General features: G+C 40.4%; 1 protein-coding gene across 1 annotated transcript in view; it reads right to left on the minus strand.

Annotated features, from left to right (window-relative positions):
- The window catches only part of ETV5 (ETS variant transcription factor 5), a 58,128-nt gene that overhangs the window by 14,757 nt on the left and 29,786 nt on the right, over window positions 1–13,585 (minus strand). The window contains exons 8-9 of the mRNA XM_082693789.1: window positions 2,719–2,978; window positions 641–700 (exon numbers count right to left, since the gene is read on the minus strand). Of these exons, the coding sequence (XP_082549915.1) occupies window positions 641–700; window positions 2,719–2,978 (320 nt within the window). The remainder of the gene's footprint in view (window positions 1–640; window positions 701–2,718; window positions 2,979–13,585) is intronic.

Genomic DNA, 13,585 nt, shown 5'->3' on the forward strand with positions numbered 1-13,585 from the left:
TGCTATAATAGTTCTCAAACCAGAGCGAGCATCAGGACCACGTGGAAGGCACGTCACCACACGGAGTGCTGGGCCCCTGGAGCCTCTGAGGCAGTAGGTGGAGGGGGTTTCCCAAGAACCTGCCTTTCCAACAGATCCCAGGTGAAGCTGATGCCATGGCTTTGGGGAATCACATGTCTCTGGGTATTTAAGAAGAGATGTATATGACAAAAGACAAGACCTACTTCTGGGGAAAATGTTCTAAGAAAAAAAAAAACCTTTCCCTGTTTCAGTGTTCAGAGAAGAAGTCCTAAACCTACCATCTCAAGTTGTCACACAGTTCCCAAGTGCTCATTCAGGCTGGTAATGTTATATACTGCTAGATACACCTCCTTAGATGGAAATTTTATTTGGTTTATTGGTTTATTTTTTCTTCATATCATCTCATGAACTCTGAAAAGTTAGAGTCATTACTATTGAAAATGATGGTGGCCCTCACTGCGTTCAGGACCATGCCGAAGAATGACTGAAGGTTACTGTCAATGAGTTCTCATTTTCATGACTCAAGAAAGGTTTAACTTATCTATGATCCCAAATCTCAGCATGGAAGCTGAACAATTTTCAGCTTGCTTGAATATTCTTTTTTTTAGAAGTTACTTACCTTCATGGCTGCTGGAGAAATATCCCCCTCTGATGTAGGACGACTGGCAGTTAGGCACTTCTGAAAGAAAAACAGACATACACTCTGTCAGTAGTTTCTGCAGGTGAGTCAGCACATCTCTTGACCTGCAGCCCTAGACAGTCTCCTGCTCCCAGGTCATGTCTTTCTTGTCTTGACCTGGGAGAGAGTTGTCACCCTAACAGACAACATGGGCAACACCATCACCCACCATTTGAAAGTAGGACTCTTGGCTCCTCATCAAAAGAGTGAGTAGGAAAAAATAATGCTTTATTCTCATAACTTGTTCATCTTAGAAATTAGTTAGCACCAACTCTGGGGAGAGGGTTAATGGTAGAAAAAGAAACTTGGCTTTCAAAAGGCCAAGCCTGGCCTTCTGTTTCTACTGACTCAGGGGCTCTAGGGGTTAGACTGGGATGAGGGGTGCTTTAGATATTTCCCAATTTGCTCCCCTTTACAGCTGATAGTCATATCCAATTCTGCTCCAATGGATGAGGGTGTTTTCTGGACCAAAAAGATTTGGGTATTTGAGGTTAGGAAGCCAGTACAAGAGCTGGCAGGAGGGAAGCGGGGGAAACCTGCCATTTGCACGTACATTTCCCCATGTTGGAAGTGTTGGAATGAAACCTGTGCTCAAGCGAGCTCTTCTTCAAGCATCAGGTTACCAAGATGTCCACCGAGAGGAAGGCTGGTAGGTTGAGTTGTGCCCATGCAGGACACGAATTGCAGATATGTTAACATCTGCTGAGTGTCTTGCTTTAAGGGAGTGGGGTGGGGTGAAAAACTCGCCAGGATGGATTAAAATGTCAATCCCAAAGGAAAAATGTTGCTGGTCACGCCTGTTCCTGAGAAAAATACACCAAAGCCTTCAGGAGTGCCAGTGGGAATTTTACAAGCTATCACTACCTATACATACACTTGGTAATTTTTTTTAATATCATAAAGCAACAGATGTCTCCCTTCTGTCTACTTCCCAGCCTTTCCCATAATCCATTTCTGCCTGAATTGAGCAATCTATATACTATCTCCCAGAAGGCCAAGAGCAAACTGTATATCCTATTCCATTTGCAAAAGTCGTTCAAATACGTACTGCCCCACTGCTCCCTCAGGTTCTTCAAGAAAAGCACCCATGGAAAAGGCTGAAAGCCTACCTACCACCCTCAAATTCCTTTGGCACCAACTGCAAAAGAAGACTGAAGAAGTTTAAGTAATTTCTGAAAGAAGAGGAAAAGAAGAGGAGGAAACAGTTTCAAAATGTGCAAACTGCAAAATTCCAACTCTTCTTTCCCCTAATGATGTCACTTTATATGCCGGGCCTAGAAGATACATAGTTAGTGAATGAGTGTGTGTGGTGGTGGTGGGGGGGGAGAGCCCCCAAGTACAGCTTAAACTTCTTGATATGCTTACATTTCTAGACAAGAGGTAACCCACAAACAGACAACAGGTGTCCTCTCCCTGTGTACACCAACAGTCTCTGAAGGACACCAGGAACTTTCCCAGGTGAAAGCAATGCAATAGGGCAGTGAATCCCATGAAGCAATCAACAAGACAGCCTTCTCCATGGTGTACCCAGCACCCCATATAGTCATGACATACCAGGTGCTTTCTCAAAATACCGTTCATTTCAAGAATAGAAAGAATTCCATCCTACGTGTAGACTCACTTCTTTATGCCCATATTGGGAGTTGGTGAGTCTACTATATTCAAAAGGAAAGCCATAAGGCTAGGGGCAAGGACTAAAATGCAGAAATGATATTTCCTAGGTCCAGGGATTCTAGGATCTTAAAAAAGGGCATCACCATGACTGGATCTTTAGGCTTGGATTCAGAGGTGTCCTCCCCACCACCTCTCAACGCCTACTGCTCTTCCTATCATGGGATGGCTTTTCTGTTTGGTTTTATACTCAGTTGTGCATACACAAGTCTGCTTTACTAGCTCCTAAGTTCTTTGAGGGTGATTTTTAGTAAAGCTATTCCCTAAAGCTGCACACACAGAAGACAATAACAGCCAGACAGATAAATGAGAGAACAAAGAAAGGAATGGCATGATTTTATGCTAACCTGAATCAACGCAGTAATCCCGGGGCTCCTGCTTGATTCCCATTGGTGACTGGAACCCATGTGCTGGGGGGCCTGGCATGCCTGGGACCCCATGTTCATAGAGTGGATCATGGTATTCTTGTTTGAATCCCTGAGGGGGTGGGGGAGCTGCAGGGACAATAGGTTCTGACATTTGCCGGTGGTAATTGGGGCGAGTATCTCCAGGAACTCCTGATTGAGGAGGGAAGGGGTGGCAGGGTTCAGACAGTTGTCTCTGAAATCTGTAAGAAGAAAGTAGTTACAGTTTTTAACTAAGAACATGATATACACCTCCTCGATTTAGCATAGGAATTAGAAGTTCAGATAAATGAAATTATTTGCAAAGCACTTATATTAATGCTTATTTCTGAACATTTTACCCTCTTCCCCAAATTATATGGCATAGTTCAGACCTCTTGAGTCAGGGAATGGCAAGAAAAAAAAACAATCAAAGCAATGACACATAGCCTTTGTTTCCCACGCACATTTATCTCACACAGTCCACCTGTACAGTTGGGCCAGATTATGTGTCTAAATATATACAACCACTTATTTTTGCAAATACGACTAACATATACATATATTTACTACTTCATTCCTTCTTTTACCAGTAGATAGAATTAAATTTTAAAGACCAAAGAGTACAGATTGACCAGTTAGAAAATGTAATTTAAGAAACCCATTCATAATAGTAATAAAAAACAGAAAATCTCTAGGAATAATCAAGAAATGTGCAGGCCATATAAGAATAAAGCCGTAAAACTATTTTCTGAGGAAAAGAATGAAAATTTAATTAAAGAGAAAATATTTAGGACTTTGAAGCTATTCTTTTGTCAACAATTATTTTTTAAAGCAATGACTTCCCAATCAACTTGATAAAATGATTCTAAATTTTATTTAAAATATTATATAATTTTTGAAAAGAAATGATGATATATTAGATATTCACAAATTTTCTAAAACTGCAGTAATGAAAACAGCAATACAAGGAATGAAAGATAGGCATAACAAAGGAATTGAAAGGGAAGTAAAAAACTGAGGTATATTCCAAAATTTACTACTTGTTAAAGTTAACATTTCAAATTGGTGTGTGTGGGGGGGGGGTGCGGGGAGTTAGGCCCCTGTTTTATACCACATGTCAAAATAAATTTTAAATGGATTAAAGATTTCAATGTGAAACTTTTTTTTTTAAAGATTTTATTTATTTATTTGACAGAGAGAAATCATAAGTAGGCAGAGAGGCAGACAGAGAGAGGGGGAAGCAGGCTCCCTGCTGAGCAGAGCCCAATGCGGGGCTCGATCCCAGGACTCTGATATCATGACCTGAGCCAAATGCAGAGGCTTAACCCACTGAGACACCCAGGAGCCCCTCAATGTGAAACCTTAATGGCAGGGAAAATATATGTGGAAACATAAGATCTTGGAGCGAGAGAAAAGCTTTCTATGCATCATACCAACAATGGAAATCGTCAAGATAAATATGGATATTCCTCATTGTATAAATTTCTACAGGTCAAAAGACATCAGAAACAAAATCAAAAGAAAACAAACTGAGGAGAATGTTTCTAACAGAAAACATCAAAAACAAAAACCAAACAAGCTGGGGAAAAGTCTCTAACAGGTACAGCAATGTTAATACTGTTGACAACAAGCAGTTTTTAAAAATCAGTAGAGAATAACTATCCCAGTAGAAAAAAATTGGTAACAGACATATATAAAGAAGAAATACTAATGATCGTCAACAAAAAAGCAGTTCAATTTCATCAGTAATCAAAAAAGTACTAAGAGAGAAGAGTTTGTTCTGGATACTTGGAGGATGAACAGGTGGTTAACAGAACTGTGCCTGGTACACAAAAAGCACTGAAATCATAGATATGATGAGATCTAGCTACAAGCACAGCCACCAGTGCAAGCCTCCAACAAGGAAACTGGCTAAGCACATTGTGATACAGCGACTGAGTTGAAAGCAACAATCGAATATGATGTAATACACAAATATGTAAGAACCTGGAAAGATATTTTTGACGTATTGTGAAATAGTTCCAAAGAGCATCAAATTTTGCAAAAATAAAAATTATGAAAAAAGTATGGTGTCATACAAACCTTGGAGAGATCTGCATACTTATATAAATGTGAATACTGCTTATCTTTGGTTGGTTATGATATTAGAGGATTTTCTTTTTTTGCTCATCTACAGTTTAATAAATACACACTATTTTATGATAAGACAGTGTGATAAAAGCCTTTTGTTATTAACTGAGTAGCATTAATATCCTTGAGCTGTCAGAAAAATTCGCAAGTGTGCCAACTGCCCTTTCTCTGTTGGAAGGGCAGTATAGTGAAAGGGAAAGTGATAGACGGTAAATTTTCTTGGCTTCAGTTTCCTTGTCTGTAACATGGGGGTGTATTCTGCATCATAATGCTACTGGAATGACGAAATAAAAATCCTGCCTACAAAGCACAGTTTGCACCATGGCTGTAAGCACTACCAGACTTCAGGAGGATGGGTTTAGAAGTCAGAGATGGTAACCGTCAAGGTGAGGTCTCCATCCAGGAAATACGCGTAAGGCACTGATCTCTGTGTATAAAGAAAAGCATTTGTGAATATATGCCCTCAGGCAGAAAGCAAGAGCTGAGGTTCAGGTTCAGAAATAACCTGTTCACAACAGCAAATTCCAATAGCTTTTTTAAAATCAACAATAGAATCCTGTAATATTAAGGTCTTACTCTAATTATAGCTTGACTCCTATGAATAGTTTTCATAAAATAATTTGAATTTGATTTGAATCAATCTGTGGCAACAGGTGGCCAACAGATTTCTAGAATATCAAGATTTAAAATCTTTAACTGAAGAGATTTGGATGCAGATAAAACATTGTTTAGATCGGGGTTTAGCACGGCACTCCCTCTGTGGGAATCTATACTACCTTACCAAAAGCAGCGCCGTAAGATCATGCCCTAACATGAAGATCACCAAACAATTTTACATACGCTCATTCTTTTATCCCAGACACCAAAGGCCTCGGAATCTGCCTGGTCAATGTATTACACAAGTTGTACCAACTGTAGAAGGTTCGGTGGGCTGAGAGCCTTTCCCTGTGGTGCTGAATGCATTACAGTGGAACTTCATCAGGAATGCGGATTTTCAAGGTTGCTGTTATTTAAGGAAACCCTTCCATGGTCTTTGAAGAAGTGTAAATTTGAAACCCGGGTTTAGGCTTGACATTTAGAATACAGGCAGCAGCAGCACACTGCAAACCTGAATTTTTGAAGAGAATTCTGAAGAAGTGGGCAGAAAAGAAAGAAGAAGATATTCTCAAGGCCTTATTTTTATAAAGTACCAAGCCTTACACCGGCAGGAAGGAACAGGAACAAAGGCACCCATCTTCCACACGCTCTTCCCTCTGCCACCATCTTAGCACCTTCAAAGGTGACCTCCACAAATCACTTCCTTTGATGGCTCTGAGAGGGCACAGAACCGCTTAGTTCTGTAACCAGAGCCTCTGCAGCTGGCAGGCCCAAGTCCTTCACTTCCTCCGGGTGCCTAGCTTCTCACCTTCCAGAATGAAACTCTAGAGTCGGCCTGGTGTGGCCCCTTTAGGAAAAGGTACTTCCATATGGGTACCAGCCAGCAGCCCCTGTCCCTCCCCCAAGCCCCACTACAAGGGTGCATGGAGCTTAGAGGCCTGGGATCTGCAGGAGAGAGTCTATAATTGGGATGGTTCAGTCCTGGTTTGTTTTGAGGGAGTGGCATGGCAAAGGGGATCTTAAGGGTAGGTCACAAAACCAACATATTTGGAGAAAGAGTCTCTCAGAGCTTGCTGCTGATAATGGGTTTTATTCTCAGAGATTAGTAAAGTAATTCCGTTCTTGTCCTCAAAATACATTCTGTGAACTTTACTCACTGACCTTCATTTGAACCCCCTTCCCCTTTCCGCAATCCTTTTGAAGTATCTAAGAACGTGTTGTATATATAATACAGCTCTGACAAGGATGCCTCCTGTTTACTGAGGCAGGCAATCATGTTCAGTGGAGGAGCTGCTTGGTTCCTCACAAGCCCCTTCTCCGGCTCACCCCCCTCCCTTCTCCCTCCCACACCGCCATCCCAGCAGAACTCCTCCGTGGTGGCCGTAGTGAACTCACAGCTAGGGAGCAAAAGATTTCTGACTTTTGAGTGAGCTTCAATCCAATAGGTGACGGATGAAGGCTCTTTCGGTGCCAGTTTATTTAAAGAACCAGTTATTTATTTATTTGTCAGATTTATATAGCGCCTTTCCTCCCAAGAGCTCACCCACGCTACCAACATTTGGTTTACGTTATGAAAACCGTTAGATGCTTTTTCTGCATTTCCTTTTCGGTTTCTGCTGCCAACACACAGAGTAAACACAATGCTTGGAGGACGAAAGGAGAAAAGTGTGGATTTGACGAAGGCTACACAGTGGCTATGGGTACCAGGTAAAGTAGCTATGGTCCAGAGGTCAGCTGGGAGATGAGACATAAAATCGGCCAGGAAACCAACACCATGTCCTTAATGTTTCCATTAAGGCTAAGAGAAGGTAGAACAGGGAAGCAGCAGAGCTGGATAAGAGGCTATGGCTGTGAAGGCAGAAGATTCCGGGCTGAAATCCAATCTTTACCACTTACTGGCTGTGTGACCTTGGGTGAGTTATGTAACTGCTCTGAGCCTCATTTTCCTTGACAGTAAAGTAAGGATGACCAGGATACCCATCCAAAGTCTTGTTGTAAAGATTACAAAAGCTAATGCATGAAACAGGGCCCGGCTAACTGTTAAGTTTTCCTTACATTACTTTCTTCCTTATTTTTTTTAAACAATATTTTTTTAAATTCTTAATTTATTTGACAGACAGAGATCACAAGTAGGCAGAGAGAGAGAGGAGGAAGCAGGCTCCCTGCCAAGCAGAGCGCCCAATGCGGGACTTGATCCCAGGACCCTGAGATCATGATCTGAGCCAAAGGCAGAGGCTTAACCCACTGAGCCACCCAGGTGCCCCACCTTACATGACTTTCAAACACCACTATCAACTGTCCCAAATCCTCCCCCACCTCCCCTCCACCCAACAAGCAAAATTCAGAAGCTACACAACTGTACAGGGAGATCTTAAAGAATCGGGAGAAAACTATCACGCACACATAAAAAGAGTCCACTAGTTGCCTACCCGATATCTACTCTCTCAGAATAAAAATGCTGATTTTTATTCACATTTATTTCATACTAACGTTTACTTTCCTGCCATATACCAAGAGCCAGACGCTGTTACCAAACAAAACTCGAACACTCCCTAAAAGCACACCACAGAACTCTGAAAAAGCTCTCAAGGCTCTGTGAGGTCTGTCAGCACTGCCGCAACTCAAATTTGGCCCATCTAAACTGTGATAAAACATTGATAGATGAGGAACAAAATATGTCCTTTAAAGGCCTAGATGTTTGTCTCATTTCCTAACATCAAACACAGAAAGAAGGATGGGGATGGAAATACAGGATGTCCTCAGAATATCAGGTGGTGAGAGTGTTAGCTTTATATGTACAACACTAATGCATCTGATGATGAAAAGATTAGGGATAAAGGGAGCTTCACACAGTAAGAACTTACCCTTAACCAATGAAGCAACAGAAGTTTCTAAGCTGTGGTATCTGCATCATTTTAGGAAGATTCCTTTATGGAATGTGAAAACTATCTTTAAACAGTGTCACAAGAGCTAGCATTTACTGAGCCCCTTCTCTGTGCCAGTATGATGTCATTTAATCCGCCCGATGATTCTATGTGGCAAGTAACTACCCTTCTACCGTTTTCAGACAAAGAAACCAAAGCTTAGACAAAGTTAAGTGCCTGCCTGAGGTCATGCAGATAGGAAGTAGCAGAGGTGGGATTCAATCCCAGGCCCAACTCCAGAGCCTATACTGTTTCTGTAACTACTTTTAAATACTCTCTTGATGATATTTAAATAAAAATCATATAGTCCAGACAGCTAGAAAACTCCCATATGTTTGGAAATTAAGAACTATATTTTTAAAGAACTGCAGGATTGAGAGAAAAAATAGAAAACACTTAGAACTGAGGTTTTAAATCAAATCAGAATTTTAATTTAAAGCAGAACTTCAGGGATGCAGCTAAAGCAGGACTTGGGTAGGGAAATCAAGTAACTGATTGTATAAAGCAGGACATTTGGGGGAGTAAAAAGGAAAGCTACGAGCAATAACTTCGATTAGCCATAAACCATAAGTGATGACCTGAGACAAATGGAATATCTGGTGACCCCAGCCTTAGGAGAAGTTTTATTTGCTTACATGTTATACTATAAAGAAAAAAAAGCTAAAAAAGTAACGAGTGAATCAAACCAAAGAAAAGAAAAACAAAACAAGGAAGTAGAAAGAATAAAAGATTTTAGTAAGAGCAGGGAGAAATCAATGAAAAAGAAAACATCTCATAGAGAGGATGAGCAAAACCGATGTCAATTTGTTGAAAAGACAAATGATATTGTCTGCCAAGAACTAACTAGAGTTTTTATGGCAATTAATTTTAAAACTCAGACAAAATGGAAAAATTCCCAGAAAAAGTAATTTACTAAATTCACTGAACTAAATAGAAATTCAGAGCAAGACCAGAGAAGTGAAGATGCTTAACCGGTAATTAAAAATCTGCCCACAAAGAAAATATCAGGCCCAAATGGTTTTACTGGTAAATTCTTCCAAAAATTCAAGGAATAAAGAATTCCAATTTCACATGAACTATTCTGGTATACATAAAAAGGAGGACACCCCACCCCCCACTCCTTTGATGAGAATAACTTCAGTGCTAACACCCAACAAGGATAATATAAGAAAAAAAATTATACATTATTCTCAATCATAAATACAGATGCAGAAGTCCTCAATATGTATTGGAGAAAAAGTCCAGCAATGCAGAAAAGGTAACACATAACAAGTAAGTTAGGTTTAGCACATGAATACAAGGCTGGTTTCATATATAAACCAAGGTAACTCACTACATTAAATGGAAGGAGAAAATTCAGTTGATGATGTCCATAGACAGAAAAAATGTTTGATAAAATTCAATATCCATTCATATTAAAAACTCTGAGTAAACTAGGAATAGAAGGAAATTTCCTTTAACTCGACACAAAGAAACAAAATAACTAGGGTAAACATGGTGAAATGCTAAAAACAATCCCTCTTAAGATTCAAAACAAAAACACCCCCCACTCTAACCATTAGAAGTACATCAGCCAGTCTGTCAAAGAAGGTTCCATTAAGCATCTCTGAAACTCAGTTTTGGATCCCAAAGTGAATTGGTGCCGCCATACGTAACATGCTATTAACAGCAGTGCGTGGAGAGGAGATGCGTCAGACACATTCACTTCATTCCAGGCCAGGCTACAAATATGACTCACAGTCAGGTTCTTCCCTCTCTAAAAACTACAAAATCTGAAGGACAAAAATGAACAGCAATTTATTGGGGATGGACTTTAAGGGAAGAAGTAGAAACAACAAGAAGCCTTGAGTTTATTAAATCTCTTAATCTGCACAGCATCTTTAGGGAATGAATAGTTATCGATCTAACCCCAATTCCACAAAATGTAAGCTCATTCCTTTAAGCTTTGAAGACTGGATCATAAACACTGAGGGGGAGAATTTTCCCGAACAGGTTAGGCGATTCGCATAACTGACCCTTTCTTGGTGACTCTGGGACATTCTATTCTATCAATTCAGCAGGACAGCCTATGACAATACTGATCCCTTGGGGAACATCCAGAAGCAGAGGATTTTTCCACCAGAAGTACTGTCTTAAATGTTGTCATTTCTTGAGATCTGTCTCTTGATGCTGAGTGAGAGAGCAGTGTATTCCAAAATTTTTAGATGAAAAATTTCCTAGTGGAGCCTCTTCAGTTGAATGGTGGGGGACTACCTCAACTCGAGATGTAATGAGAAATGGTAAAACAAAGGACAAAATCATACCTAGCCAGTACGATGGGTATAACATAGGAACATTTTCTAAATTTCTCCACTCAGCCCATGTAACATCATAAGTAACATGATGAAAAAACTTTTGAGATTGGGATGGCTGAATGAAAAAACACGCCGCCTCTTTAAGGAACAGCTGGTCTTTAAGGATAAATGGAACATGTCTCAACATGCCAAATTACATGTTAGTCCCCACCCCCCCTTGAGGGGGAGGAAATCACGAATCTAAATCATGGATTCCAAACACAGTATTTATCTTCTAAGAATAACTTATGAGTTGTGAAAAATTATATAGTAAGATTATATGGAACATTAAGAATGTACTTTTGAATAGATTATATTTTATTTGTTTAAAGCATAATCCTCGCAAACTACTAGCACTGTCAATAAACATACACTGAGGACAAGTAAGATACTGGGCTAAGAAGGTTCTAAGTCATGGTTTTTAAACCTCAGAAAGTTTATTCAAGTGCAGAAATAAGGCATACTGTGAGCAATACAAATAAGGTAACTGTCACAACATGAGTTTAGACAAGTAAAATAGGAATTTAGTAGGATTTTGTAATTTAAAATAAGGAGAGAGTTCTGGTAGTTTAAGAAAATGTTAGCAACCTTCCCCCCCTCCAACCAAATCATAACCAAAACAAACAGTGCATGCTTTGTTTCTAAATGTAGGCCCCTATAGTTGGCTATGTGACCATTAGGAAGTTCCTTAGCTGTTCTGAGGCCCGATACCCTTATCTGTGGAATAGGTTTTTTTACTCTGCTTTGGTTAGAGGATTGTTAAAAAGCTCAAATGAGACTATTTGCCCAGGTGCCTGGGTGGCTCAGTTGGTTAAGCATCCAACTTAAGGATGATGATCTCAGGTTCCTAGGATCGGGCCCCTCATCAGACAGTATGCTTATCTCTCTCCCTCTGCCCCTCCTCCACTCATGCTCTTTCTCTCAAATAAATAAGTAAAATCTTAAAAAAAAAAAAAAAAGATTGTATTTCCTTCATATCTCATATCTTGCAAAATACCATATATTTTGTTAGGGGGTTATTTTTTGAAGTAATATTCTTAGATTGTAATTAAATAAAAATTTAATTTTTCTTTTAAAAATAAATTAAAGAACAAACTCCAGTTACCAAAAAAAAAAATGATCTGCTCCATTTTAGGCAGGCATAATCATTATGAAAGGTGGGATTATGAAGCTTGTTATCATACACAAGATGCAGGGTCATATCATACACAAGATGCCCAGGGTCCTGGGATCTCCTAAAGAAGTGCAATTACTATGACTTTTACAAAATCAGACCAGGGATTTTAGTTTGCCTCATTTTCTGTGTGTTCTCCAGTATCTATAAGCAAAATAATTTGTCATGTCTTTGATATAATTTACATCACCCAAATATCACATGGATACCATCATTGAGAACCGATAAGGGCAATAAGAACAAAATTCAGAGTACTGGGTATTTGATGCTTAAGAAAAAGGGGGGCTGGAGTAAGGATGGGGGTAGAAGAAACAGCTGGATCATGTTTTCTCAAAGTGTGACACTAAAATATCCAGGCCACGCCCCAGACCCACCAACTCAAAATCTGGGGCCAAGGAAGGAATCTGCATTTTTAATGAGCTCCTGTGGGAACTCCTGTACACTCGCAACCTGGTGGGCTACAGTGCCTTAGGGTACAACACTGAGTGTCCCAGTGTTGCTCTTATTTTACCAATTTAGGACTTTGCCCTTCACCCCAGTTCTCCCAAGGACCTCTGTATCAGCCCAGTGTGTGGGGGGTCTTTTTATTCTAGACCTACAGTCCCAATGGCAGAGTGTAGGGGAAGTAAGTCTACGATACACAGGCAGACGTCAGGGAGGAATCCTCCCCAAAAAGAAATACCTGGTTTCTGGTTCCTGCCTCTCTCTCTCTGGACACCTGAGGGCAGATACTCCTATATTTCAGGGATCAAACCTCCCCTTTTGGGGACAGAGGGTTGGGTAGCCTGGTGACAAACCTATTTCACCATGGAGACCAAGGCTTCCTGTCTGCCAGGGCTGCGAGAGGACAAACATTCTCCTTACACAAGCCCTCTGGATAAGAAACAGGATTGAGGGGGAACTATGAATAAAAGAGACTGAACATGAAGTAATTTTCCTTTACACATGATATAACAAATACAAGGTTTGTTAAGTATTTCAAATACCAAATATATGACCTCCCTCATCCCTCCTCCTCAATTAATGATTCCTGCAGAAAATCAGGAAGATACTGTTTAAAAAACACAAAACTAAAAAAACTTTAGAAATAAAAATGCTATCCAGGCCTGAGTGCACAAACTGGCAGCTTTGCAGAGTGATTTTGCCCCAGGAAGTTTTGTTTAGTCTGCAAAGTGTTGCTGTTGTTTTCAATTTGAATTAGTTGCCAACTTAAAAAAAAAAAAAACCCAAAACAAAAAAAACCCAAACCCATACAACCTGGAATTTTCAAATGAAAATCCAATTTCTGAATTCTCCCGAAGAAGTGCAAGACTGTTAACACGGTAATAAACTGGCAAAGCTCAGTGGTAGCTATCTCCTTCAGATGAACTCCCTATTGAAACCGAGGCCCGCTATTAAGACACTTGAGTCAGTGTTTGCCTCTTGGGACCCATGTATCATTGGTGTTCATGGCTCTTGGCCTCGCTAGGGGAATAACGACTAACCAGCCAAATTATGTAGTCCTTTATGGTGACTTTCACAGCAAGGGGGAAAGGGAATCAGAATCAGACAAGAGGGGCACCTGGGTGGCTCAGTGGGTTAAAGCCTCTGCCCAGGGTCCTGGGATCAAGCCTTGCATCAGGCTCTATGCTCAGCGGGGAGCCTGCTTCCTACTCCCTCTCTCTGCCTGC

This window comes from Mustela nivalis (genome assembly GCF_964662115.1).
Source record: "Mustela nivalis genome assembly, chromosome: 1".
Taxonomy (NCBI): domain Eukaryota; kingdom Metazoa; phylum Chordata; class Mammalia; order Carnivora; family Mustelidae; genus Mustela; species Mustela nivalis.